The sequence below is a fragment of the Vulpes lagopus genome, chromosome 6 (assembly GCF_018345385.1).
Source record: "Vulpes lagopus strain Blue_001 chromosome 6, ASM1834538v1, whole genome shotgun sequence".
Classification (NCBI taxonomy): Eukaryota; Metazoa; Chordata; class Mammalia; order Carnivora; family Canidae; genus Vulpes; species Vulpes lagopus.
In genome coordinates this window covers 76,980,506-77,007,190 of record NC_054829.1, presented here as the reverse complement: position 1 = coordinate 77,007,190, position 26,685 = coordinate 76,980,506, and the positions used below count along the sequence as shown (strand labels likewise).

Below are 26,685 nucleotides of genomic sequence, written 5' to 3'. Positions count from 1 at the left end.
ATATTCCCATCTGCTGCACTGTCTCATCATGGATTATAATCTTTGGCTTTCTTCAAGCTGTTTAGTTAAGATGAAGTCAATGCAAGGATAATTTTAGTCGTGGAAAAAGCTAAATACAAGTGGGAGAGAATATTGTTTAATTTTCCTTATGTTCTCCTGGAAAACTTATTTAAAAAACAAACAAACAAACCACCAATTCTGGCTGGCAGGTCTGGTATTTGCCTGCTACACAACTGGCTAAGGAGCTTCAGCAAAATACCCAGCAGGATCTGATGAACCTGCATGGTGCTATCCATTCCCATGAAGAGAATAGCAAGGAGACTCGGATAGAAAGCAGTAGGAAAAATAAACACTGTCTGCTGTTACATCTTCCAACATTCCTGCTGGACAGGGTTAAGAGAAGTCAAATGTCATTCCTGCTGCTTTTCAGATAGACAGTGAGAGAGGCTGACATCTGTATGAAGTCAGACCAGGAGTTTTTCCTCTTACAGGCTACATTTCCTGGGCTCACTACTCTAAGTGTCACAGGATAGTACCTTCTCATAGAAAACAGTTATGCCAAATCCAAGGAGGCAGGTGACTATGAAGCAACACTGCTATACTCCAACCTCACGAAAAGGCCTCTGATTATTCCAGCGTTGTGGGATCCATTTCAACATCACGTCTGGAGTAGTTTCTAGAAAAGTCTTTTGAAAAACTCAATACTAGAGAGAAAAGAAGGTAATGGCCTCGTGTGTTTTCATTCTTATGACTTCTTTTGAGACTAGTATTGTGTCATTGGTTCTGGAACTTAAAGCAATTGTTTTGTTAATAATTTAATTGGTATTATTAAAAAAAATAATCATGGCTTCAGCAGCTGATATGTTAAGGGACAGGCATGCTGATTTTGGATCTGTGAATGAGCAGAGACCCTGTAGGGTAAGTCTGCCCTCCGCGTTGGGCTGAATCTCTGCTGGCCTCGGCTCACCATTGCTCTCAGATGCTTATGCCAGTCTGTAGCACAGAAAGGGTAGCTACCAAGCAAGCATGGCTCAGGGGGCAAGTCCTGAACCAGGAATGTGACACAGCTCAAAAGCAATCAGGGACCAGGTTCAGCAGGCTAATCCTTTATCCTCTGCACCACACCTGTTTTGGTTTTCAGAGACATTGATACTGGTCAGAACTGCAAGCCTCTCTGTATGGGAGCTAATGTGTACGGGGAGTGGGGGGCTTGATGGTGTAAGGAGGAATGGAATCAAAGTGTCTGGCAGTGATGCAGGGAGGATTCTGTGGCATGAACCAATACACATTTTGTGGCACTCTGATTTCTGAAAGCTATCTGCTGGGCTGTAATGTAGTACACTAGCACACATGGACAAGCTGGATATGTAAGTTACTGAGCAGTCACATCAGTCACGCCTGGCCCAAATGGTGCATATTTGGATAGCATTTGATTTTTTTTCTAAGCCTTTAAGTTATGGAAATTTGGCTTTAAAAAAATGTAGCTAAATGAGATATAACTGAAGGCAACAAGGGAAAGTTGGCTGTACCAAACAACTGTTTCTCTGCCAGGCAGACCTCTTCAAAACAAACAAACAAAAAGACCTATCCACTTCTATCTGCAGAATGCACTGTGGGAGAGAAAATACCGGTCTTTTTTAGAGGGGCTTGTTTTAATGACATACTGATCTCTCAGGAGCTACTTAATTTGCAAACTCATCACATTTATTCTCTTCTCACCTGATATAAACTGTTATGGCACCCTGTGTGAGATGCTATTTTTATAAGGGTTCTTTCTCTAAATATGGTTTAAATACACCCTTCCTTCCCACCTTACCATCTGCTTGCAGCATCTCTGCTGGGCCCTTCTCACCTATTTACTACTGCAGGAATCAGGAGTTGAGGCTCTGACAGAAAATTCACCATCAGGCAAAGCCATTTGAACTTCTGTGCCTCCACTTTCTCACTCATGGCAAGGGGATAATAATACCTGCCTAAAACTTAATAATGTTTAAATATTAAGCTTTTTCTCTGTGCCAGGCACTATCTCACCACAGCCCAATGAGATGGGTGCTATTATTATCCTGGTTTTACTAATGAGGCAAGTAAGGTGGATAGAGGTTATTTCACTTGCCAGAGCCACGTTGTCTGGCTCCAGGGGTCAGGCTCTAATCACTACATTAAAATAGCTGATAGGAATGTCACGAGACTCAAATACAAGGAAGCTTGTGCAAGCATTCTGGGAAATATGAAAGTACTGCACACATTCGAGTTACTACTTTTGTGTGCTATCATTAAGATTCAGCAACAGTCTGAAGAACACACACCACTCATTTTAGGATGATGTCTCTAGGGGAATACTCAACTTCTTCCCTGCAAGGCAATGCCACTTTGCCTTCTGTTCAAGGATTTGTGCTGACGCTGTTGTCAATCACATCACTACTAACACAGGTGGCCTCTGCTGACAGATTGTCTCAAATAAATAATTCAGGACTCCTAGCTGTGTGGCTGGAGTTGAGGGGCAGAGTGGAATTCAGGCTTCTACTTAGTACAAATGAGGAAGATAAAGATATTTCAGCCATAGGCTTTGTGGTTCCTTCTTTCTCTGGTTTTAAATGGGAGGATATAGGAGCACATGGTTGTTTTCTCAGCTGAACTGCATCCGAGAGAGAAGGCAGGGGCAATTTTTCAGTGACAGGAGTGGGATCAAACCTCTATCTCATGCTGTGTGACCTGAGCAAAACAGAAGGATCTTGGGGACTCAGCAGCCATTTTAAATATTCTCTGGCACATTTTCTGTCAAGAGTGGTTCTTTCTTTACATTCAGTTCCTCTCAGGAAGGCTTGTGATCAGAATGGTGTCCTATTTACTTAGTATGGTCTCTTGGTTCTGGGTGTCAGGAATCTCTGACATACAAGAAACAATATTGAGTTTCTTTAAATTCAACTCAGCCCATCATCCTCCCTCCCTAAATGACCTCCCTGCTTTCCCTATTTCAGTTATGATAGCCATCTAGGCCAGAAACTTGAGAGGCAGCCTTGACCCTTTTCTCTCTACCATACTCCATGTCTAATCTGTCCCCAGGTGCTGTTCATGTTGCTCCCCTTTATTTAAATCCATCTGTTTCTCATGGCTTACACAGGTATTATCACTTTCCTATAATAGCCTCCCAACTACCACTGCTTCCTCCCGTCTTACTCCACAGCTGCCAGAGAGATTTCTAAAATGCAAACCTGCTACAGCTCTCTCCCTCCTGGTAAATCCTGAGGAGGGGGAAGAGCTAGGAACTCTTGATGTTAGTCAAGATGGCGTATACCCACTACAGCCTCCCCCGTTAGCACAACTGACATCCCTGGACTCTGAAGGGGGCTCTGTAAAGTTAAGTATGACAATGTGTTGGGGCAGGGAGCCAAATATGAAATACGACCCAGAATAAGGATTAATTTCCTGCCTTTTTTGCTCTAACTCTGAGCAGTACAGAACTGCACACAGGGTGTGGCAGCAAAATTCGGAGAAAAGCCCTGCCTTTGAAACAAGAAGACCAGAAAAGGGGCCTCTGTGAGCTAAGAATGTGGGAGAAAATCCTTTTAACCCTCCCTTTTCTTCTCCTAGCCTTGGCTTCCAAGAGTAGCTCTACTCCCCGAGCTGCACTCTGCAGTGGTGGCACAGGCACTGACAATCCCAAGAGAAAAACCCTTCTTTCTGGTTAGAGGAAGTGGTTTGAAGAGTGTGAGGAGAATTCCCACTAGTTCTTTCTCTTTTATCAAGGGTGGTCTCAGTCATGCAGAATAGCATAGCAGCACAGAGAACTTGTCTTTCTAGCCAGAGGCCAGGCAGAGGAGCTGCTGGGAGCCAGGGAATGTGGGGAAATAATGGCCAGGAGAGAGCTGGAAAGAAGATCCCCTAACTCTGTGTGTGAACTGCCATAAGTCCCCGGCTCACACTCAAGCTGCATGTGTGTAGTACAGACCTGAGGCAGCACAGCGAAGGCTTTGAGAATTGAACACAGCAGCTACCCAAGTCCCAGGCTAACCTCTGAGTGGTGCATGTCTGGGACAGACCTGTACAACACAGCAAAGGCTCTGAAAACAGAAATAATATTGGAACTGGCACCCAGAGGTGGGATAGCACTTGTAGTCTAGAGCTAAATAGCTGCCTGCTAAAATGAAAACAAAAAAGGTCAATGTTCTGTAGAGGATTTTAACAGAACCCAGAGTCTCACAACATAATACTCAAAATGTTCAGGATACAATACAAAATTGCCCAATATAAAAAAACAAACAAACAAATACAAAACCATAAACCACAACAGTAAAATGTTGAGCAATTCCCAGGGGAAAACAACAGGCACTAACTCTGACAGAACCCCAGTGCTGGGATTGCCAAGGCCTTTAAAGTGGCTTTTATGACCTTCTTCCAAAGTATAAGTAAAAAACACTCTTGAAATAATTAAGTTATTGGCAATGAAACAGACACTACAAAAAACTAACTGAATGGGGGATGCCTAGGTGGTTTAGTCGGTTAAGCATCTGACTTGATTTCAGCTAGGGTCATGATCTCAGGTCTTGAGATCGAGCCCCCCGTGTCAGACTCTGTGCTCAGCACACAGTCTGCTTAGGAATCTCTCTGTCTCCCTCTGCCCCTCCACCTGCTCAATCTCTCTTGTGCTCTATAAAATAGGTAGATAGATTAATTAATAAATATATAAATAAATATAATAAATAAAATAAACTCTACCAAAAACCCCCAACCAACCAAACAAAAGAAAAATTACATGGAAATTTTGGAACTGAAAACTACATATGAAATTAAGAAAATCACTGGCAGAATGAAGACAGACCTACATGAATTATTCAATTGGAACAGAGCTTCAGGGACATGTGGGGCAATATCAAAAGGTCTACTATTTGTGATACTTGAGTCCCAAAAGAAGAAGAGATGAGTGCATAAAAAATATCTTAAGATATAATAGCTGAGAACTTCCTGAATTTGGTGAAAAACATAAGTTTACAGAATCAAGAAGTTTGTAAATGCCAAATAGGATAAACCCAAAAAACCAGGACCATGCAGATCATAATCAAACTACTAAAAATCAAAAATACAGAAAAATTTTTTGAAAGAAGCCAGAGAAAAACAACACATTGCATATAGGAGAAACAATATTAAATGACTGTGCATTTCTCATCAGAAACCATGGGAGCAACAAGGTGGAATAATAATTTTAAAATTCTAAAAGAAAAGAACAGTCAGCCCAGCATCACATATCCAGTGAGAATCTCCTTCGGGAATGGCAGCAGGATAAAGACATACTTAGATGAAGAAAAACTAAGAGAAAGTGTCACCAGCAGATCTATTTGAAAAGAAATGCTGAAGGAAGTCTTTCAGGCTGAAAGGAAGAAAGACCACAGAGAAATCTGGAACTTGAGGAATGAAGAAGAGCAACAGAAATGGGCAGCTAATGATCTCCTGGGGAAAGCCAGTTCTGAGGAACAACACCTTCTTTTTGCCTCTTGAGATAAGTCTCTAAGCCAAAGCCTTTTGGCCTTCAGAATAAACAATCATGGGATCTGCTGAAGCGGATATTTGCCTAATAGATATGGTGGGGTTAGGCAAATAATTTAAAGTTCTAATTATTAGACTGTCTTTAGTTATGTTCAGACAATGAAAGCATTTCATACTTTAATGCTTACATTTACTTGGAATATTATAATCCATTATCTACAGTGTATACATAAAAATATGTTAAAGTAGAAGTCATTTCAGTCTAATTTCAATTTTTAAAAATATTAATAAATTTGGACTCAGTGAATTTCATGCCTAGAAATAGATCTTAGGCTATTAGTAACTTTAAATATTAGGCAATAGGGACGCCTGGGTGGCTCAGCGGTTGAGTGTCTGCCTTCGGCTCAGGGCATGATCCTGGAGTCCTGGGATCGAGTCCCACATCAGGCTCCCTGCATGGAGCCTGCTTCTCCCTCTGCCTGTGTCTCTGCCTCTCTCTGTGTCTTTCATGAATAAATAAAATCTTAAAAAAAAATAAAATAATAAAATAAAATAAAATAAAATAAATATTAGGCAATAAACTATTACTTTGTGAAAATTAGTGAAAGGCTATACTCTGCCTTGGAACAATCTTGACCAAGCATCATTTTTTAAAATCACCCTTAGAAAAACTGGTTTTATATCAGGAAGGGAACTGCATTTTCAATTCTATGCTGAAAATACTAATAGATGCCTTCCACAACATCATTTAAAACTTACATGTTTTCTGTTTCCAAATCAGATATGTAAATGCAGATGACACCAATGAAAATTCTGTCACATATGAATAAGCTTGTAGTTCATTAAAAACATCTTATAGGGTTCTCTACCACCATACAGTAAGATCTGAATTCTTTAGCCTTTCACACAAAGCCCCATGTAGCCTCCATCGCGTTCTGGCTCCTGTGGAGCCTCCCTGCCTCATCTTTTGGGATTTGTTTCCTTCCTGTGTGATCCTCTAAATTTGGTAGTTTCTAACTTTCTAATTGAGGCATAAGCCTTTTTGTTTGTTCTAACATTCCAAAATATCAAACTTCTGGCAGAGCCTTTCTTTAGTACACACATGTTCCCTATGTTTTTCCACGTCTTTTTCTGTGCCAATCCCTTTGTCTGGCATGTCTTGTCTTCTTCTCCCCTTGCCTGACTCCTTCTGACTCCTGATGACTTCAGTGTAAAATGTGGCAATACAGGTGTTAGAGCAGTTTTGTGGAAATAAAGATAATATGGCACTATGAAAAACACAGCTTGGGATTCCTGGGTGGCTCAGTGGTTTAGTGCCTGCCTTCAACCCGGGGCGTGATCCTGGAGACCGGAGATCAAGTCCCACATCAGGCTCCCTGCATGGAGCCTGCTTCTCCCTCTGCCTGTGTCTCTGCCTCTCTCTCTCTCTCTCTCTCTCTCTCTCTCTCTCTGTGTGTCTATTATGAATAAATAAATAAAATCTTAAAAAAAAAGAAAAACACAGCTTAACAAGAAGTGCTCAGTACATAGCATCTACTATTATTTCCTGTGAGTATTAATCCTCTGTGCCTTTATATTCTTAATCTAAACATACTTTTGCCACATAATCATCAGAGTGAGAGGCTGATGATAAAGTGATGGAAAAGTGTTTTTTTTTTTAAGCACCAAGTAACCTGTCCCACTGCTACTGTAAAATAGGGTATTTGTACATGCAAACAACAACAAAACAAAAACCTGTAAAATATTCAGCGAAAGGGGTCATGACAACTTGGTACCTGTAATGGTGTTTATATAGCTCCCTCTTTGGGATAAATATAGAAAGCGCGAGGATTTTTTCCTGACAGAGGACCCATTAATGGGGGCATTTGGCAGAACTGAAGTAAGGGGTATGCCAGAAGGTGTGCCATGAAGCAGGGGTTTACACAGGAAACTCTGGGCTGGGAGAGCATGTTACTGCAGTGGCCGCATCAGTGAGTCAGCCATGTGCTTGGGAGTCCTGGCGCCAGAGGAGCCAGAACAGTGGGTAGCAGAGGAATCCCCCTGATGGAGGTGCTTCTAAAATCCCTAAATCCTCCTGCCCCATGATGCCCTGCTCCCAGGGTCTAGATCCTATGGTCTCAATCCACACAAAAACAAGACACACAGACTAAATGAAATAGAATCACGTAAGAGAGCTTCTCCTGGAATTGGTACCACTGAGAGCCACTTACATTCCAAGCTCAGCAAGAGACAAGCTTTAACAAAGAGTCCTTTTTCAGCAGGCAAGCCTGACTTGTATGAAGAGCTCAAAGCACAGTGGCAGGAGGCTCCACTGGGGCTGTAGGAAAGTGGAATGGCAAGAACTTTCTCCCCTGCAGGCACAGCCTGGCTTAGATTTCCAGGGTATGTGGGAAAAGAGGGGCAGCATCACGGTCATTTTTTGAATGCTTTCCATTTGAAATTTCTGTAGGAGTATCAAATGCTAACGGCTAAATTCCAACATGTGCTTCCAAACTCTTCACTGGAGTATTGCAGAGAGAGTGGGGGAACCTAAAGATTAATTACCTTTCCTCACAAGTATCTTTTGCCAATCAGTCTTTTCCCTTAAAGTTTCTACATTTTGTAGTTTCCATGATCCTTCTGACCATGAAACATGAAAGGAAAATGACACAGATTGTGGGCATTGGCTGGTTAGCTCTGAGAAGAGTGTCGGGGTCTACGTTGGATTAAGAGGCAGGGCACTTGGGTTTTAGTCTCAGCTACGCAACTGAGTCACCTTTACTTTTGTCATCTGTAAAAATGAAAATGACAGGAAAGCTGTGAGAAATCACTAAGTGCCATGAAGTCAAGAGTCCATTGATGGTATGGGCAGGGCTGGTGATGTGACAGGCCCTTCTTCCTCTTCTGCCCTAAGGGGCAGGTAACCCTGCTAGGACCTTGGCTGTCTTTTGGGGGAGAGCAGAACACAGGCCCCAATTCTTCCTTTACCTTCTTTTCATTGACATCCACCTGCTCCTCTTCCTCATTCAGCTCTTCTGGCATATCTTTGATTTTGTTCAGAAGTTCAGCCTTGGGAGCAGACACATTGTAGTAGGCAGGGCAGTTGACCAACATGCCCATGGCTTCCTTGTCTTCACTCCTGTACCATAAAGAACAAAAAAGTACATAGCACAGAAACTTCATCTCACCACATGCCTATCCATTTGGAAATGTGTAAAAAATTCTATTCAGTCCCTTCCCAGAAATTAGGATGAATAAATATTTACTAGTGAGTGATTATTATGCATAGGGCTCTTGATGCTGGGCAAACCTGGGCTGGAAAACATCAAAGGCAGTACTGGGAAGGAGACTGGGAGTCAGGCCTATGAATCTGCCAGGTGACTCTGGGTGAGTCATTTCACCTCCCACACGTTTTCCTTTTGTGATAAATATAAGAACAGTAGTGACCCCCTATTGCACAGAAAGACCACGGGGGAGCTGTGACTTGATCAATGTGAAGTTATCTTGAAGGTGCTACACACACCTCAGATTGTGGGTTGTTTCCTACTCTTCCAGGTCACTATAATCTTCCTGATGCCTACCGGAATTGTTGCACCAACTCTTTTTCCTTCTCATGTAAGCATGATACCCCAGATAAACCTAAGAAATCTAGAACTTGCTGGTCAGTGAGGACAAGATGTGAAGTCTACTCCTCGGTTACACAACAGGGGTCTCGGGGCTGGAGAACAAACCTGGAATGGAGAAACCTATTACCTAGAGTTCTCTGTCTTACTGTAACCAAGCTGTCTTCCATAGTATAGGGAAGATTCTACTAGCTGAATAAATGACTATGGAAGGGGGGTTAGGTTCTCTTGGAGAGTTGTTTCAATCTTGTGACTTTATTTAACACCTAGACCATCCATCACTTTACTGTGGAATAAGGAACCACAGAAAAAAGTGATTTTTACTAGTTTCCTGCTTGCTAGGACTATTCTTCTAAACAAATTTAATTCAGTTATTTGAAAAAATAGGGAAAGGTTTTCTTATGTGCTCCCCCACGTAACCCCCACCGATATATTCATTGCATTACAAACTGGCTTCTCAGGCATTTAATTAACCCTCACAAAGGCTATTTGCTGAGTCTCATGTACAACAGGACAATGCTCCTTTCCACCAGAAGATGGTGCATGCCACCCTTTTGAAATTGTTCCAGAAGGTCTCCGCTGCAAAAGTTATATGACTATTTCACTTCTAAATCGATAGAGAGAAAAAAAAAAAAAAAAAAAAAAAAAAAAAAAATAAATAAATAAATAAATCGATAGAGAGAATGTAAGTTCTCAGGGATAATGCTAGGAAATGCTTTGCTAAGGATGTATTTGTAAGTTACTTTGGCCTTTCTACAGCAAGTGGTCAGAGAACAGAATGAATGGAAGCTCCTAAACTTGATGTACTACAACCATCCATGGTGAACTGATGACTGGTGCACTCAGAAACTCATTTTTGGGTCCTTTGTGGAATCTGGTAGATTGCCTTGCACATTTTAGGTACTCACTAAATGTCTGCTTAGCACATGACCCTGGATAAGTCACTTCACCTCAATCAGTCTCTGCCAAATCTGAAGAAGGAGGACCAGGTGACAGTTTAGGCCTCATATTAGGAAAGTCACCAACAACCTATCAAAGAGCCTGTAAAGATTCCATAACTCTTTCCTTTCTCCTTCTCCCCCTCCCCCAAATCAAAACATACTATTCTTGTTAGTAATTTAGTTAGAATCAGTTGGAAAATTCTAAAGGGCAAGCCCAAATTTAGAGGAAATGCTGTTTTTATTTAGTCTAGAAGCCACTAACCGTGGAGTTCCAGTCCATCAATCTACATAGCTTTCATTGAAAATTAAAGAGAAAACAAAAACTGCTCTAAACCTTTCCCATAGTAGTCCTTTAAGGAAATCAAACATGTGAGAATATATTGCAATAACCCAGGAGAAATCAAAAGGAGGAAAAATAACAGACTGCTCACCCCTGTGGCTGGGGGCTGGGATGCAGCACACCACAGTAAACATGCACCATCAGGGTGTTACCCGGGCAGGGACTTACCTCTTGCCTTCGTATCCTGCACAGTTGATAGTTCTCTGCATGGCCTTTCTCTTTATGCTATTTTCCTTCAGCAAGTTAACATTTCGGGGAAACAAACCTTCCATCAGGTCCATAGTTGTCTTCATTTTGGAGTCTGGATCCAAGATGTCTGCCAGAGATTTGTCTTGGTGGACAATTTCCTTGGCCAGGGCCTCTGTTCTGATGTCTTCTGAGGTCTTCTGAGGGCCAGAACTAACATTCTTTTCTAAACCCTGAGTCCCACAGTCTGGGTCATGGATAGGAGGTGGCTGCCCTGGGCTTGGCTCCTGGCCAAGAGCCCCAGCAAGTTGGGGCAGAGCACCCATGGCGGAAGGTGGGCTGGTCCCATTGGTCTCTGAATCTCTAACAGAAGTTTGGGATCTGGAAGCCGGTATCTGACTACCAGCCAAATGGACTATACCAGGAATGGGCCTTTCCTTGGCAACTGTCACCTTGGCAACTTTGCTGGAGCTGCTAGGGATATTAAAAAAGAGAGTAAGAGGAATCAGCAAAAGGGTAGGAAGACTAAGGGAAGAGTTTTCCCCACTGGGGCTGTCGCTTCTCACATGAGGAATGGGGAGGAGGAGACCAGGTGGTCATGCTCTGAAGTCATCCCACCTCCCAAACTGCAGAGTTCTCAAGGACTTTCTCCTTGGCCCCACAGGTGGTCACAGGGAAGTTGTGTGTTTTTAAGGGGGATGGATCTAGTAGGAATTCAGTTTTGGTTAATGATGCAGTGAGTCCAGAGCTTTCTGAAAGGTCCAGGCAAACAGGGTGCTGATAGTACATCACCCTTGTGATGTTTAGAGGGAGTTACCAGAGGCACAGTGTGTTCTTCTGGGGTTCAGAGATCTCTTTTCCCAGGGAGTATGTGTTGGAAAGTGCTTCTTCCCCATTCTTTTGGCTTCCATAGGTTTTCCTAAACATTACTGACCTTTAGCTCTGTTCTTTATCCTTTGCAACAGACATTGGAAAGAAAGCTGACCAGAGCCTGTGCATAGTCCAGCCTCTTTTTCTGAGTGAGGCTGCCTCTAGGCTAATCTTCACCCCCTTTCCTCCCTCCATTCACACACACACACACACACACACACACACACACACACACACCAGTGTGTACTTAGCATGGCCTGTGGCTAGGCAGATAAACTTGGTAGGCTCAGAATCAGGAGGCTCATTTACACTCAGAGAGAAGCCATATTTTCCAGTATCATCTCTATCAATAATAAAAGTGATCATCTTTCTTTTATGTCTTCCTCCTTTGTCTTCTTAACTGATTCAGAACTCAAGCAGGGAAGAAGGACATTACTTTTTTGGACCCCCTGAACTTATCATGTCCACAGAAGTAAACTACGCCTTTCGGTCTTTGGTGTTCGTTTTCAATACTCTTGTCCCATTGCTCCCAATGCTAGTACTGGGAACTAGGGTAACAACCAGCCAAGGTAAACAAACTGTTCTGCCAGTTTCATGACTTAAGCTTGTATGGAAAATCTCCACATCAGGGCTCTCTCTACTGCAACCAATGGAGGATCTGGGGAATCTGCAGTGTGAAAGTCTCTTACTAGAGGGGCTCCCTTTTTTTTTCCTCAGCAGGGGGCTTGCCCTTCACAGAGTCTGCCCACTTACCTGGTATGGGGCTCCTTGTAATCCTCACTGTCCAGCTCTGCCTCATACATAGCTTGGGGAGGAGGTGGAGGAAAGTCGTCAGAGCTATTCACTGGGGTGTCCTGACTCAGTGGAGGGGGTGGGGGTGGGGGCAGTTCCAATGTGAGACTAGAAGTGGCATTGGGGTACAAGTCCTTCACAAACACTTCATCATCATAGTCCTCTCGAGGTGGTAGGGAGGCTTGTAGGACTGACTCAGATATCCGGAGGGAGATCCTCCCTGGAGTGCTTGGGGTCCCAAGAGGCGTGTCTTCAAGAGTGCTGCTTGAGCTTGAATGAGCCTGCTGTGTTTTGTAGTGCTTCAGGTTTGCAAACTCAGGTGATGAGGAGCCCTCAGGGAGGCTATCCTCTCTGACTGTGTGGGCCCGCTTGACCCAAGGCAGGGCAGGCCGCTGAGATAGCAAGACTCGCATCCTTGTTGCTTCTTCTATCCCATGCTCTGGGCTGTTGGGCTCATGGCTTCTTGGACTGGCAGGCTGGACCAGGCTGTGACCATTGCTTCTGTGGGTCCCTGCTGGGGACAGAAGAGGCTGTTGCCCTGTCTGGCTGTCCCTTCCAAGCAGCTGATCAGTTGCAGCCTGTGAGCTAGAGGGAACAGGGGAAGGCAGAGCTGAGCTGAGTGGGGTCAGGGGTACAGCCCTGGTGTCTGTGAGATGCCCCTGCATTCCTGGGGCCAGGAGCCTGGGGCAAGGCATTGTTTTGCTAACTTGCTGCTGAGGATCTAGGGGTCCAGGACATTCACTGGGAACAGAGGTACCACCAACTGCTTTGCAGCCTGAGCCACGCCAGTGAGGGCTAGGATGCTGTTTGAGCAACGGCATGTCTTCGTGGCCTCTTTCTGAACAACTGAGTGACCTGGGGCAGAATACAAACACCAGGGTTACAGCTCAGAAGAAAAGGCAAATACTGAACTCAACAATTCATTACACAGATGGGAAAAGCATTTGGGGAAAGGACCCCAGGGAAGCTGCACACTGTCCCTCAGGCTGCTCCTACAAAGAACTAAGTTTTTTAAAAATGCCAGACAGGCATAACTCCTACGGGAAAATGTCAAATGGTAGACCTAGGTCACAAGGCATTTCCTTTTGTTTGCTCTCTCTCGCTATTCCCAACCTTCCTGCACACATATCCCACCTAAGGCAGTTTTGCAGAGCAGGCTTCAGGATATAAAAGGAAACATACATTTCTTCAGCCCCTTTCAGGACTACTTTGGGAAAAAGAGTGCTGCCTCCTTCTCTCCCAGTGTGATCCCCATGGGAGAGGTCTGTTTGGAAAGCATCTGTGCAGGTTGCTGAATTTGAAGGTTTTATTTACAATTTTCCCTTAGTCTCGAGTGTTTTCATTTTTTAAAATGGAAAGTAAGAAGGAGGGGGAGAGCCTCACTCAAGGAGCTAATCAGCAATTATCTCTAGAGTGAGAGATCAATAATAATGAGCAAATAGGGTACATGGTGATTTAAACACCTGTCCTCCATCTAAGCACTGAGGAAAAAACCCAATGATTTCTAATACTTACATTATTACATTCTAAAGGAAAACAAACAAAACAAATCTCCAGCACTGCCTGCTGCCACACATGAGTTAACGTGAAGATAAAGCCAATCTCCAGCAAACTAACCCTAATTTGAAAATTCCACACTTGGAGCTCCCTAACTGGTATGCAAGTGAATCTGTAGAGCAGATGGAACTTTTCATTTTACATATCTGAGTCCTGAGGGAGCTGTGGCTCAGTCCCCAGGCAGGGCCCCAGCACAGGCCTGCCACAAAACTGTCTAAGTGCCAGGCAAGGAGAATGCAGCATATGGAAGGGAAAGACAGCAAAGAACCAAGTTAGCTCTTCTCATGATGCTATTTTTTCTGTATTATAAATGCAGATGGTTAAGGGGCCCATCTCTCTCAGATGTAACCTCGCCCTTCCCCTGAAATATCCTTTTCATTTAGAGGCATTTTCTTTACCAGGAACCTCTCAATATCTAAGATTGGCTATTCTGTATTTCTTGGTGGGTTCCCAAATGGGTGTACTGAAAACCCAAAGGCAGGAGATTCACCAGCTGCTTTCCTCCCATGTCCGATTCAGTTTGGTATCCTCAGTACCTGACAGAAAGTACCCCTACAGTAAATATCTGTTGGACAAGAAGTGTCTCTGCCCAATTGCTGTTTAGACTGGAGGATATGAACTATTTTTAAACTCCTCTAAGAGGACATGGAATAACTGGAATCTGTTTTAATGGCTAACTTGGGTAACTTCATTTTATTATATTTGTAACTTGAGGCTTTTTTTTAAAGGAGAGACATCAAAAAAAAATTCATCCTTTATTTAAAATAACACCCAAATAAACTTTGATATATTGTCAGGTTTTTGTTTAATCTTCTTAGTTTATAGGAACCATATTTAAATTGTGTGTTTTTGAAGGTAATATTTAAGTTAAATCCTTAGTCTGGTTAAGAATGCTTCTCCATGGTGGTTGTATTTTTTTCAAGAACAAAGGATAGGGTAAAAGAGATTTTTGTTTTTGTTTTTTTAAGAGAGAGAGTGGGAGTGGGAGGGGAGAGAGAGAGAATCTTAAGCAGGCTCCACACCCAGGGCAGACCCCGATGTGGGACTGATCTCATGACCCCAAGATCATGACCTGAGCCAAAATCAAGAGTCGGACACTTAACCAACTAAGCCACCTTCACATAGGCTGCTTTTAAGTGACAGTATTAGGCTAAGATATTGAGAAAGTGAATATTGTACAGAAAAAGAAACAATGATTGAAATGAAATAGATGGAAAAAGAACTGGTTTCAAAAAGCATGGAAGATAGTAAGGAGGATTTAAATGCATTACCACTGGTAATGCCCTGTGATGCTGCATTAAAACTATATACAAGCATGTGCGGAGAAATTCTTTGGAAATTTCTATCTGAGCTGCGTGTGAAGATTTCAGAAATTTAAACTCTATCCCTTATATTTTTCTACTTAGAAGAAATTATTTTGATGGCAATTTTAAACTAACTTTCTTATTTTCTATCCCTAAGTGCTTAAAAACTATGATTTGGAGCTTTATTTTTTACTTCCTATGCTTCCAGTAAGTTTGTCTTGCTCTATGAAGCTGTTTATGAAATGCTCATTCTTCCCCTGGGGCTTTATTTTTTTTCCCTCCTGGGGCTTTAATCACCAGAACTGATCCTTTGTGCACAGAATTGGAAGAGAGCCACACAAGCAAGGCCGCATGTGTGAGCCATTGGATATGCTAGAGAAGAGCATCTCTACTAACTGTTCTGAGATTCAACTTATTTGAAGTCAACTATTGCCTCAACAGTACACAATCAACCTGTTCTGCATAAGTATTCTTAGAGAAAGTTATAAATAAAAAATGTTAAAGTTTCCTGTGGCCTAGACAAATTGAAAAGGCAGCACACAATATGATGAAACATCTTAATGTTACATTTTCCTTTCTTGTAGAGTGGAAGAAAAACATTTAACTCGGGGAGTATTCATAAGGCAGAGGGCATCATAAATATATGTACATACCCAGACGCAGGGCCAGCCAAATAACATGCATCCTTCACAAGATCAAAGCTATTGTTTTCTCCCAAAACCATATCCTTGAAACAGAAGAAAGGCACAACGTTATTACCAAAAACAGGTATTTAAATTTACCAAGGGAGTAGAGATAGAAAGGAGAAGGAACATTTATTGGAGGCTTGCTACTTACTGTCAGGCACCAACATGCACAGTCATATATGATCCCACTTCATCCCCAAAGCCCCAGGAAGTACTGTTAACCCCAGTGGATCAATGAGGAAACAGGCCCAAAGCAGTGAACCTTCCCAAGGTCACGAGTGGCAGGGCTAGGATTTGCACCTCCTTCTGTCTTGCCAGGTGCCTCTCTGCACCAGGGCATTTTCTAAGCAGAAATCTGATAAAAATTATTGCCAGGGTTCAAAATAACTGCTGTACTTGAAGTATAATGATGGAAATTATTTTAAAAGACCAAACTTTTGAAACAGCAATACGGGAATATGGGAGATGACAAGAAAAGGATAGTTTATTGAATTTAGCAAAGATCTCAAATGTTCTTAGAGAAAAGATATGAATTTGGCTTGTAATCAAGTTGAAGTTTATTCTCTTCAGGAAAAAAAAACATCTCGCCCACATGTAATATCAATAACTCTGGTAACTTTTCAGGGGTAGTCATTACCTGTTTTTGTTTTTAATAATTGGTTTCCTGACAGGGTGAGAGATGTGGTTTTGTTTTTTCTTTTCTTTCTTTCTTGTTTTTTTTTTTTTTTTGGTGAGTTTTTGATAGTATAAAATTTGGAACAGGTCCTGATGAAGACAATGATGTTGCTATTGATAATATAATTAATTTTCAATTATTTATAATGAGAGACAGGCAGAAAACAGAAATTAAATCCATATATGCTCCCTACACTTAGTTTTAGCAACTTTCACCATTTACTCTGTCCAAAGAGCTAATTGCTTCCCACCTGTTTTTTGGCCCAGTCAGTGGTAGAAGTACTAACAGACAATAAAAAGAAGAGCCAAAGGTCGTAATAGGCCTGAAGGAAAAATAAACATGTGAATATTGTTAATTGCAGCTATCCTTTTTTTTTTTTTGCAGCTATCATTTAATTGCATTTACTGAGTGCCAGACACTCTGCAAAATACCTTAAAATCTTCAAATTATGTGCCTGGAATTGTATCAGGCACCTAACAGTCCCTCTGTGATTTAATCCATAACAATAAGGAGAAGGAAGGTAACTGCAGCTCAGAGAGGTTATTTTACCCACAGTTAAAGTGGAGGAGCTAGCATTCAAACCATGATGTCTTCAAAGCCTAAGATCTTTCCTTGGAATCTTAACAAGTGAGCCTCAGAGGCTGAGCTGGATGCAATCAGACTTCAATGCTTTGAGAAAAAAGAGTTCCAAGTGTCTCTGATTTGCTCAAATATCACTCTAAGAAATGAGAATTCCTGCTCTCCATGAAACCTTATAGTCCTTCTAAAATCTTTCCCCATTCCACCCCCTTCTTGATAAGAATGTGCAATTAAGTGGAGCCTCTAGATCCCTTTGAGCTCCTTGCCCACTAACAAGTATATTTTCCCATTTTCTTATTTTCTTTGAATTTCAGTATGTGAATGAGTTTAACTCCCGTAGTCACATCAGTTGGCCCCCCAGAATCTCAAGCTTAAATTGATATTTAGGTGGGTGTGCACAAGATAAAGGAAGTTAGACTCACTTGAGAGAACTCCCTAAATCTGTCAATGACAACATCATTTGGACAGAAGACCAACCTAGTACAGTCCCAAGGAGATCAATTTCTATTGTATTTACTTGCTCTGATTTGGGCATATGTTCATTGCCAAAGAAGACTTTATAATTCTTATTAGAAAATAAATATATTTTTGCATATAGAAATATATAGAAAATATACTTAGAGTATATTATATATATACACACATACATACAATCTATATGTAATATAGAAAATAAAGTACTTATGGTATAGAGCTATTCCAGTAGACACTTGGGTAAATGTCTATTTGTGTTTGTTGGTTACCTGACTTCTGATGACTGACTTAAAAATACCCCTGTTCTTAGTCTTTATTAGGCATACCAAACTTAAAACTATCAACCTAAAGTCTCTTCAGTCCTGATCCTCATTCTTGCTTTGGGTTCTAAGTTAGATATTCAACTATCTCTATAGACAATAAAATATAAACACGACAGTATTCATCTATTTTGGAATAGCAGTTTCAAGTGTCTGCTAAAATGAATTAGAAATTCATTTGAGAAATCAAAATTTTATTTAAATGTGAATAGCAGTAATCAGTAAATATTCAAATGGAATCAGTTCATCGGCTTAAAGTTTTCAGATAGATATTTAACTCTTGCCTCCTCCCTCCCCCAGTCTTTTTTATTTAAGGAGGGAGTCTGGTATAGTGCCTTGCAGAATCTGAAGTCAGATGGCATGGGGTCAAAACCTCGCTCCCACTACCTTGGGCAAATTTCTCATCCTTTCCGTGCCTCAGATCCCTCATCCATAATACAGAGATGACAATAGTGTCTACTTCCTTGCATATAGGTAAAGATTACTTTTATGCTTATAAAACATGTAGAACAATGACTGCTATATAGTAAACATTTATTATTATTAGCTATTTGTAACTTCACATTCCATGGCAAGGTGTTTCGTTATGCACAAGCTTGAGTGGGTGCTTCCTAAGGGGTGCTAAAACAATTTACAAGCTGCATTCTACAGAATCAAGCCTACATCCAACACTGGGATGCACTAAGCAATTTCCTCAGCAATTAAATGATGTTCGCCACACCATCATATGGTGAACATCTTATGTATCAGGAACCAAGGTCTCTGAAAATACAGTGAGAACCAGAGAAGCCTCAGCATCTGGAAAAACAACTCCCAGCCAGGAATCTTATTTTTCCATAGGTTTCTTTTTATAGCATTTGTTGAATTCTAAATCAGTGCAATGAATAGGTGTAAATTTCCATCTCCAAAGCAGAAATATCTGGATGTTTTCTGGCAGCTTTGCAGGGCCCACCCATTTTAAAAAGCTTAAGTTTTCCAAAGTTGCATAAAGAGTAGGAAATAGGCAAGAATTTGATGTGTCCTTCAGCTCCATCACTAATATCCATTTGATCTGCAATTACACTTTTCAAATGAAGAAGAATTAAAGGAGAAGCAATGAGAGGACCAGCGCTGGCTGACAGGCCCTGGCCTGCTGAGTATCTGAGAAGGTCTCAGGCTAGGTGTGGTGGCAGCCATCTGCAATTCTTTAGGTGCAAGAATGGCCAATTTTTATAAACAGAGGAATTGATTTCCATGCTGACCTTTTTTGGAGGCAGAAATTGTCCTCACTAATGGACTTCTGAAAAAGAACTGAATCTTTATCAAAAGCATATATATTCCTACTCTATTAGCATCTGGCTGGCAGGAGCAAGTAGCATTTGTTCAGGATGCCATGGGATGAGCCGGCACCAGAAATATTTTGGGTTTAACTTATTAGGCAGACACTTTCTACACAGCTACTTAATTTCTCAGAGTTCTCTAAAGCTGTAATGAGACAAATTCTTATTCAGTACCTTCATTAAAGCTTAATAATAATGGTAAAGTCTCTGGAAGTCATGCATATAAAAAAACAACATAATATTCAGAAATAACCACAGTAATTGTGTGGAGCCTAGGTTTGTTTGTTTGTTTGTTTATTTATTTATTTATTTTTAGCTAGTTCTATAAATAGGGTAGAAGGTGGCTGAATAAAGAAGATGCAAGGAGCAGACCTTGTCATGGACCAGGTTTAAGGGTAGGCAAGGTCTGGTTGCTGGGTGGGAGAAGGAAGCTCAAGACACAATTACAATTTGGGGGCTGATAATTTGTCTTCAGAATTTGTAGGAGCAAAGTAGCACAGATAAAATGAAAATTTTTAAAAAGATTTTACTTATTTGAGAAAGAGAGAGAGTGAGCTCAAGCAGGGTGAGGGACAGAGGGAGAGGAAGAAGGAGACTCCTCACTGAGCAGAGAGCCAGACATGGGGCCCAATTCTAGGACCCTGGGATTATGACCTGAACCAAAGGCAGGCACTTAACAGACCGAGCCACCCAGGCACCCCTAAAAAAGTTTTTAAATAACATATTTAGCTGGGATTTGGAGGAATTTCATAATTTCTCTATACCACCTATGTTTTAGCTTTATTTCCCAGTTTACCAGACTTGAGAAATATTTGAGGAAAAGAAAAAGCAAGAGCATTCATAGCCATCTAACCAGTTCCCCAAGGGAGAATAATGAAATACAGTTAAGAAATCAGATGATTTAGTTTTCACTAAAATTTCTGTTTTCTTTAGAACACAGGAAGAAAAAAATGAGAAAATATTTGGATTGTTATGTTACTGAAGTCCATCAAACTAGCTGAAATTGTATGTCACATACAGGGATTTTAGGTGTTTTAGTGGTAGGATAAGGAGTAGAAATTAGCTCTGTCTTCATTCTGAGGGGAGGAAAAACATCAATGAAAGCTTATGGAAGACTGCCTCTATACAATTTTTTGTGCATTTATGCTGAGGAGAAAATATTTCCAGGTATCTTGGAACAGAAACTATCTAGATAGGTACAGTATTTGGTTTCAGAAGCAGTGCAGCGAAAAAACCTAACAGGGAGTAATGTCTGAATCTTTCTTTCTTTGAAGCTGTTTCTACAAACTAATGCCTCCCACACACAACCCCTAATCCTTTGTCAACATCCTGCCCATCCTTCACAGCCTGGTTCAAATTCTATCTCCTTCAAGAGAAGCCCTTAGATCCTCTCAGTTAACCACTCTTCCCTCCAAAGCATATTATTTGACTAGCTAATATGACTAGCAAAGCATTTGAGAAAGAGAAAGATTGCTCAAGCAGGGGGAGGGACAGAGGGAGAGGAAGAAGCCGACTCTAGTCTAGCATTTGCTAGTCATATTAGCTATTTATATATAGAAGTTCCTATTCCTTGCTCAGTTGTGAACCCCAGAAAGGCATGAACCTTATTTCCTTCTGTGTTTCCTTCAACCTTGTAGTATAGTGCTTTTCACATGATGCGTGCTCTACAAATTCTTGTTAAATGACTGACTTCTCTGCTGGGGAAAAGAGACTGTGAGAAGAGACAATGGAGGAGTGTTCTCCCTTGTACTAAGGTAGATGTGAATTCCTAATATCCTCTTAGGTAGGAAGGGAACCATGAGGTAGGCCTTTGATCTGCAGTGCACCCACAGCAAGCAGTGACTATGAATTAGGGAAATTCGTAGACTCCTGGGAGTTAGTACTCAGGTTCTATAGCTAGCTCTGCTGAAATTTCCAGTGGAAAGCACTTCATAATCTTGTAATAGTTGGAAATCTTTATTAGAAAATCCTTCTCTGTGAGAATTTGAAATGTCTGTGATTCTCCTATCTCACCAAGATGGTGCACTCAAGAATTCAGATGGGAGTCAAGGAGTCTTAGGTTTGATGAGGGTAATATACTACACAGGAGGATTGTGAGAATTAATGAAATAACAAATGTAAAGCATACTTAGCTGAGGGCCAGGAGTTCAATAACCAATAACTATTAAAGTCAGTAATTCTTCATGTTTTGTCAATGTAAAAGTCGGAAACAGAGGGTGCAAAGCTAAAATCTTTAAAATATATTCCATGAGGGGGATCCCTGGGTGGTGCAGTGGTTTAGCGCCTGCCTTTGGCCCAGGGCGCGATCCTGGAGACCCGGGATCAAGTCCCATGTCGGGCTCCGGGTGCATGGAGCCTGCTTCTCCTTCTGCCTGTGTCTCTGCATCTGTCTCTCTCTCTCTGTGTGACTATCATAAATAAATAAAAATTAATTAAAAATATATATATTCCATGAATATAAAACAAACCAGCAGAAAAGATAATCCCCAACTTTTCCTAACCATGCATTCTTGCACTGAGAGCTGGGTAGCTTTCTAAAATCAAGTGTACACACACACACACACACACACACACGACCACGTGTGTATATATATATATATATATATATATATGACACATAGATCTATATAAAATATCTCTACAGCTCTATGTATCTACATATCTCTGTCTCTATAAGAGCATCAGGGACCCAGAAAGAAATCACCCCATGAAAACAAATGCTACCCATTTCCATGTGAAAGGAAAAAGTGGGGAGAAGTGGGGCGGGGGGTAGGGGAGCCGCACTAAAGCTCAGGGCCGAAGGGCCCCATCCTAGGACCCTCTGGTTACACATACCTGATGCTTCTTGTCTGCAGTGGGGGAGGACCGTGATCTCACATGGATAGGGACCACCAGGACGTCGGAGCGCTCCAGCAGGTCCTCCGCGGACTTGGACTTCCCGGTCCTCCTGGCTGCAGCCCCCCACGAGGAGGGCTCCCCAGGGGTCCTGTCCACCGTCTGGGCGCACTTCGGTCCATAGTTGGCGCCTCCGAGCAGCTCCCTTGGGGCTGGGTCCCCACGTTGCCCTTCCCACTGGAGGCGGCCTCCAGCGAAGGAGCTGCTGCGGTCTCTGGGCGCCCGCGGGGCCTCCCCTGCACCCCCTGCTGCTGCGGCCGGCGGGAGGGCGGCCTCCCTGCGCGGCTGCCCGCTGGGTTCCCGCAGCGCGCAGGGGCTGGGCGCCGAGGCGAGGCTGGGGCCGTCGGGGGCCGCGGGGCCGGGCCTCGGGTAGGCGCTCTGGGCGCGCTCCCGCGGCGGCGGCAGCGGGGGGTCCTGGAGGCCGCGGCCCGGGGCCGGGGCAGGCCGCTTACCGGTCTTGCGCTGGACGTAGTCGGCCAGCGCGCTCTGCTGGAACTGCCTGAGCTCCGGGCCCGACAGGCCGAGCGCGCAGCACGCCTTGCCGCTGCGCTCCAAGGTGCGGCGCCGGCCCGCCCCGGGGCTCTCGGCGGGGCACAGCCCCTTCCTCCGCGGGCTCGAGGGCGCCTGCCCCGCCTCCTCCGAGACCCCCACCTCGTTCATCTTCTCGGGCTCGGAGTAGGAGCGCTGCTTCTGCGCCGAGGTCAGGCGGCGGCGCGGGCCCCTCCGGGGCGCAGGCGGTGCGGGGCGGGCGGGGTCGCGGTCAGCAGGGGTCACGCTGTGCCGCTCGCGGGGGGTGTGGGGGGAGGCCCAAGCCGCGGCCTCCGGGCTCCACGGCCCCACGTGAGCTGAGGCGGGCCGCGGGCGCCAGGCTCTCGAGGTTGCAGGCGTCCCCAGCTCGAGGTCCCGGCGCCGAAAGGAGGTGGCCCCCAGGACGCGGGACTGCGCATCCTTGATGCTGTTGCGGTAGGCGCGGCTGAAGGGGGCGTCCAGCACGGGCGACTCGGGTGTGCGGGGCCTGGCCTCTGGCCACGCGGGCTCGTCGTCCGCCTCGCTGGAGAGCTGAAAGGTGCTCTGGCTGCGGAGCAGGGGGGCGTCCCGCCTCGGGGGCTCGCTGCCTGGAAGCCGGGGGCCATGGCCAACATCCGCGCCCCTCCTCAACTGTTGGCCATGTGGCTGCCAGGAAGCCTCTTCCAGCTTTGGCTCATTTTTGGAGTGCTGCTCCCCATTGCCTAGGAGTTCAGTGGCTTCAGAAAGATGGATATTGGCTTTTGTGTCCTCAAAGTCATTCCCCAAAGTATTCGAAGCTGGAAGCGTCCTGTTGGGCCTGTAGTTATGCCCGTAACTAGAGCTCAGGCTCCGGGGTCTCTGGCTTCCTTGCTCTCGCTGCTCGATCTCGGAAACCTTCTGCAGCACCGAGCAGTGGGGTTTCCCATGCTGAAAGCCTGGCAGAGCTGAGGTGCTGCTGGAGCTGAGCCACCTCCTGCCCAGACTGGATATCTGTTGGTGGGGTGAGGAGGGAGGGTCCTTGTGTCTTGAGTCTGAACTGGGGAAAGAGGCCAAGGCACTGGTTCTTGCCTCGGGCCTTGGATAGGAAACTGGCCTGTCCAGATGCCTCCTGTAAACAGGAAGAGCTCTCCTGCCAGAGTCTTCCACCTTGCTGTTGATTACAGAGGTAGACCGGCCATCCAGGTAGCCCTCCTGGGCTCCTCCTCCTAGCTCCAAGCTGCTTTGCCTTCTTAGGCTCTCAGGGATATTTTGGAGGGAGGAAAAGGCTGACTTGGTCCTGCCACAGTTGTTCGGCAGGCTCTGGCCTAGGCTTTCTCTCTCTAGCCTCTGCTGCAGGTTGGCGTTGTGGTCTTCATGTAAATCACCATCCCAAAGCTCTGAGGTCCCGGAAGATCTTTTGTCTTCGCCCACTAGCCAGGCCTGAGGGCATTTGAGGCTGTGGTAATGAGAATATGGTTTGTTGCTGTGGGTGCTCTTTCTCTCATTGGGATGTGGGCTGTTGCCTTGGAGAGGTGTGAGCTGTCTCTCCAGGGAGGTATCCTCCTCATTTTCAGGTACTGAAGGGAAATGGACTTTGTAGGGGACACATTTGGCTGAGCTTTCAGGTTTCCTCTCCACCGGGGACACTGAATCATGTTCTAGAGGCACGGAGAAGGCAAACCCAGGCCTGGTAGATCCATCTTGGTTCCCATTCTCATCAAAGGTAGCAGTCTCATCACAAGCTCCATGAGGAGTTGTATACCCAGTCTCCTTGGCCAGTGCTGGGTAGAGCGTGCCATTACTACTCACAAAAGGCTGGGGCACCTGGGCAAAGTGTGGCTCCAGAGAAGGTACCGGGTAGATGCCAGTCGGCAGCAGAGGTTGGCCAGGCTGGGCCTTCTGGGTGTAATTATACTTGGGCTTCACTGGGGGGCTGTTCTCTGGACTCCTCTCTAGCACAGGATGCAGCTGTTCCTCTATGAGAGGAGATTTCAGGGAGCCGGCAGAATTTGGCTGAGGCCGGCAGAAGCGCTTCTGATCAAGGCTGGACCAAGAGCTGGGCCGTTCTCGCTGCCGAAAGGCTGCATAACTGTCGCTTCGAGCTGGGGGCAGGGGCACACCCACTTTAGGAGGCAGGTTGGGAGTGGCAGTGTCCAAGGAACTGGGGCACTGCTGGCTCCAGGATGGAGGTGGCACTCCCTTGCCCCGAGGAACATTATGCCATTTATCATAGCCCTGACCATCTGCTGAGGCTCGGGCTTCCCTACCTTGGAGAAGCAGGGCTGAAGAGTTCACCTCATACTCTGCTGAGACTCCCCTGCGGGGATCATAGACTGTCTTGACATAGCGAATATCTGCCTGCTTCATCCCTTCTAGAAGGCCACCCCGAGCAGAAGTGGTGTCCATGGAGGCTGAACGCTCCCGGCTAGAGATGCCAGGGGGTGGATACTCTAGGATGCTAGAACTGGTGGAGAAAGAGCTGTATGCTGAATCTCTCTTGTTGTGGAGGTGGCTCAGCTGGTCAATGCTGCTGGTGGACTTGGCAGGGGAAAGAAGATGGCAGGGTGGGTATCCCCCACTGGGCTCCAGGCTCTCCATGCTCCCCTGGGAGCTGCAGTGGTCAGGGCTTTGCCTCAGATAAGCATGATCAAAGTTGGAGAGGTCACTGGTAGAAGAGCTAGAAGAAAGGGAGACAAAGAAGTCAGCATCACTGAGCCGTTACCATTTGGTAGTTTATAGGCATAGGACCTGGCTTATAAACGTACTCTTGTGTAAGATGTTTGGTTTTTGGAAGGGTGGGTGAAAGGGCCATATTTGGGCCTCACTCGGCCTCCTTGTGTTTTGTCACTAGGAGTAATTGCCCAACACTGTAACCTATGTGCCTCTAATTAATCACCCAGACTTGCAAGGGGAGGAACAGGGAGCACAAAGGAAGCCGTGTGGCCTTTGGGTACAGGCAACAAACACATTAATGTGATTTGCTACATGCTGCAAATGACATTCTACGTGTGCCAAGAAATGAGAGGTGGGAAAGGAGGAGTGAGAGAGACTGCAGTTTTGTGTCTCTTGGGGCTCTTTGTGAGAAGCGGAAGAACTAAGTAAGAGACCAGGCATGTGAACCGGGTAAGGGAGACTTTCTGTGCACGTGTATATGTTTTTAGTTAATATCTTGCCTTTTTATGGAATTGAAGGTCTATTCCCTGGCAATCTTCCTGGAATCTCAACTACTAGAGACAATTTGTTTGTAGTGAGAAAGCTAAACACAAAGCTGAATGAGAGAAATTCAGAGATGGGAGTCAGAGAAAGGCGAGGGAAACCTTATAAGAAGTCTTAATTATAGGAGTCCATCATCTGTGATGACTTCCCAAGGCCCGAGCAAAACCTCCTTCATACACTTAGAAAGGTAAGACCTCCTCCTTTACACAATCCTCCAGGTGATTTTCAGAGCCTGCCAGGGGGGCGGGGAGTGACTTTCAATCCCGACATGGCATAACCCCAGAGAGTTGCCTCAAAACAAAATTACTTATAATTAGTTTAGTTACAAACGCAAGATATACTTCTCCCAGCATGTTGGGGGAGGGGGATGAGGGCATATAGGAAGGAATAAGTGGTTCAAAAATCAAACAATCTCAAAACTGTTCAAATGTTTATAACTCACCATTCTCCACAGAAGGGTAAACACTAAAACTTTTTTGATAAGCTTTAATACTTTCAAATGAATAGGCATTTCAGCACTATTAAAATTCATGGGGCTATTATATTTCTAGATCTCATTTAAGTAAATACAGTGTCTTATTGGCAAAGTATACGATAATGCTTTGTGGCTGACCTAAATCCAGGGTCTATGGCAAGAGACTGGAAAGACCATATTTGACTCAAAACTGGCACTGGATTGCAAGGAAGACTACATTTTCAGCAACTTACCTCCAGAATATAGTTCTTTTAGAGAAAGTCAATTTACTGAGTGGAGCCTCCTACTTGGGGAGGGACAGGTATAAATTCAAGGGAGAAAGGAACAGCTCTTGAGCCAGCCAGATTAGAGTTGCCAGTCCTGGCACTCAATGGTATGGCATATGTCACTGCCAGACTTCACCCCCTCCCCCCTTCCTTCCTAGTTCCCCTTCAGATGAAGAGATTGTGTTAAAAATGTACATGACGGCTCAGTTGAGGATAATCT

At 44.2% G+C, this 26,685-nt stretch overlaps 1 protein-coding gene across 6 annotated transcripts in view; it reads right to left on the bottom strand.

The window, feature by feature from the left end:
* SHROOM3 (shroom family member 3) overlaps window positions 1-26,685 on the bottom strand; it is a 185,301-nt gene that overhangs the window by 8,821 nt on the left and 149,795 nt on the right. For 5 of the 6 annotated variants that reach the window (XM_041757604.1, XM_041757605.1, XM_041757601.1 and 2 more), the window contains 5 exons: window positions 21,963-25,185; window positions 15,727-15,800; window positions 12,174-13,067; window positions 10,533-11,024; window positions 8,449-8,599 (listed from right to left, as the gene is read on the bottom strand). In XM_041757604.1, coding sequence (XP_041613538.1) covers window positions 8,449-8,599; window positions 10,533-11,024; window positions 12,174-13,067; window positions 15,727-15,800; window positions 21,963-25,185 — 4,834 coding nt within the window. The remainder of the gene's footprint in view (window positions 1-8,448; window positions 8,600-10,532; window positions 11,025-12,173; window positions 13,068-15,726; window positions 15,801-21,962; window positions 25,186-26,685) is intronic. The other variant, XM_041757602.1, reaches the window with a different exon arrangement.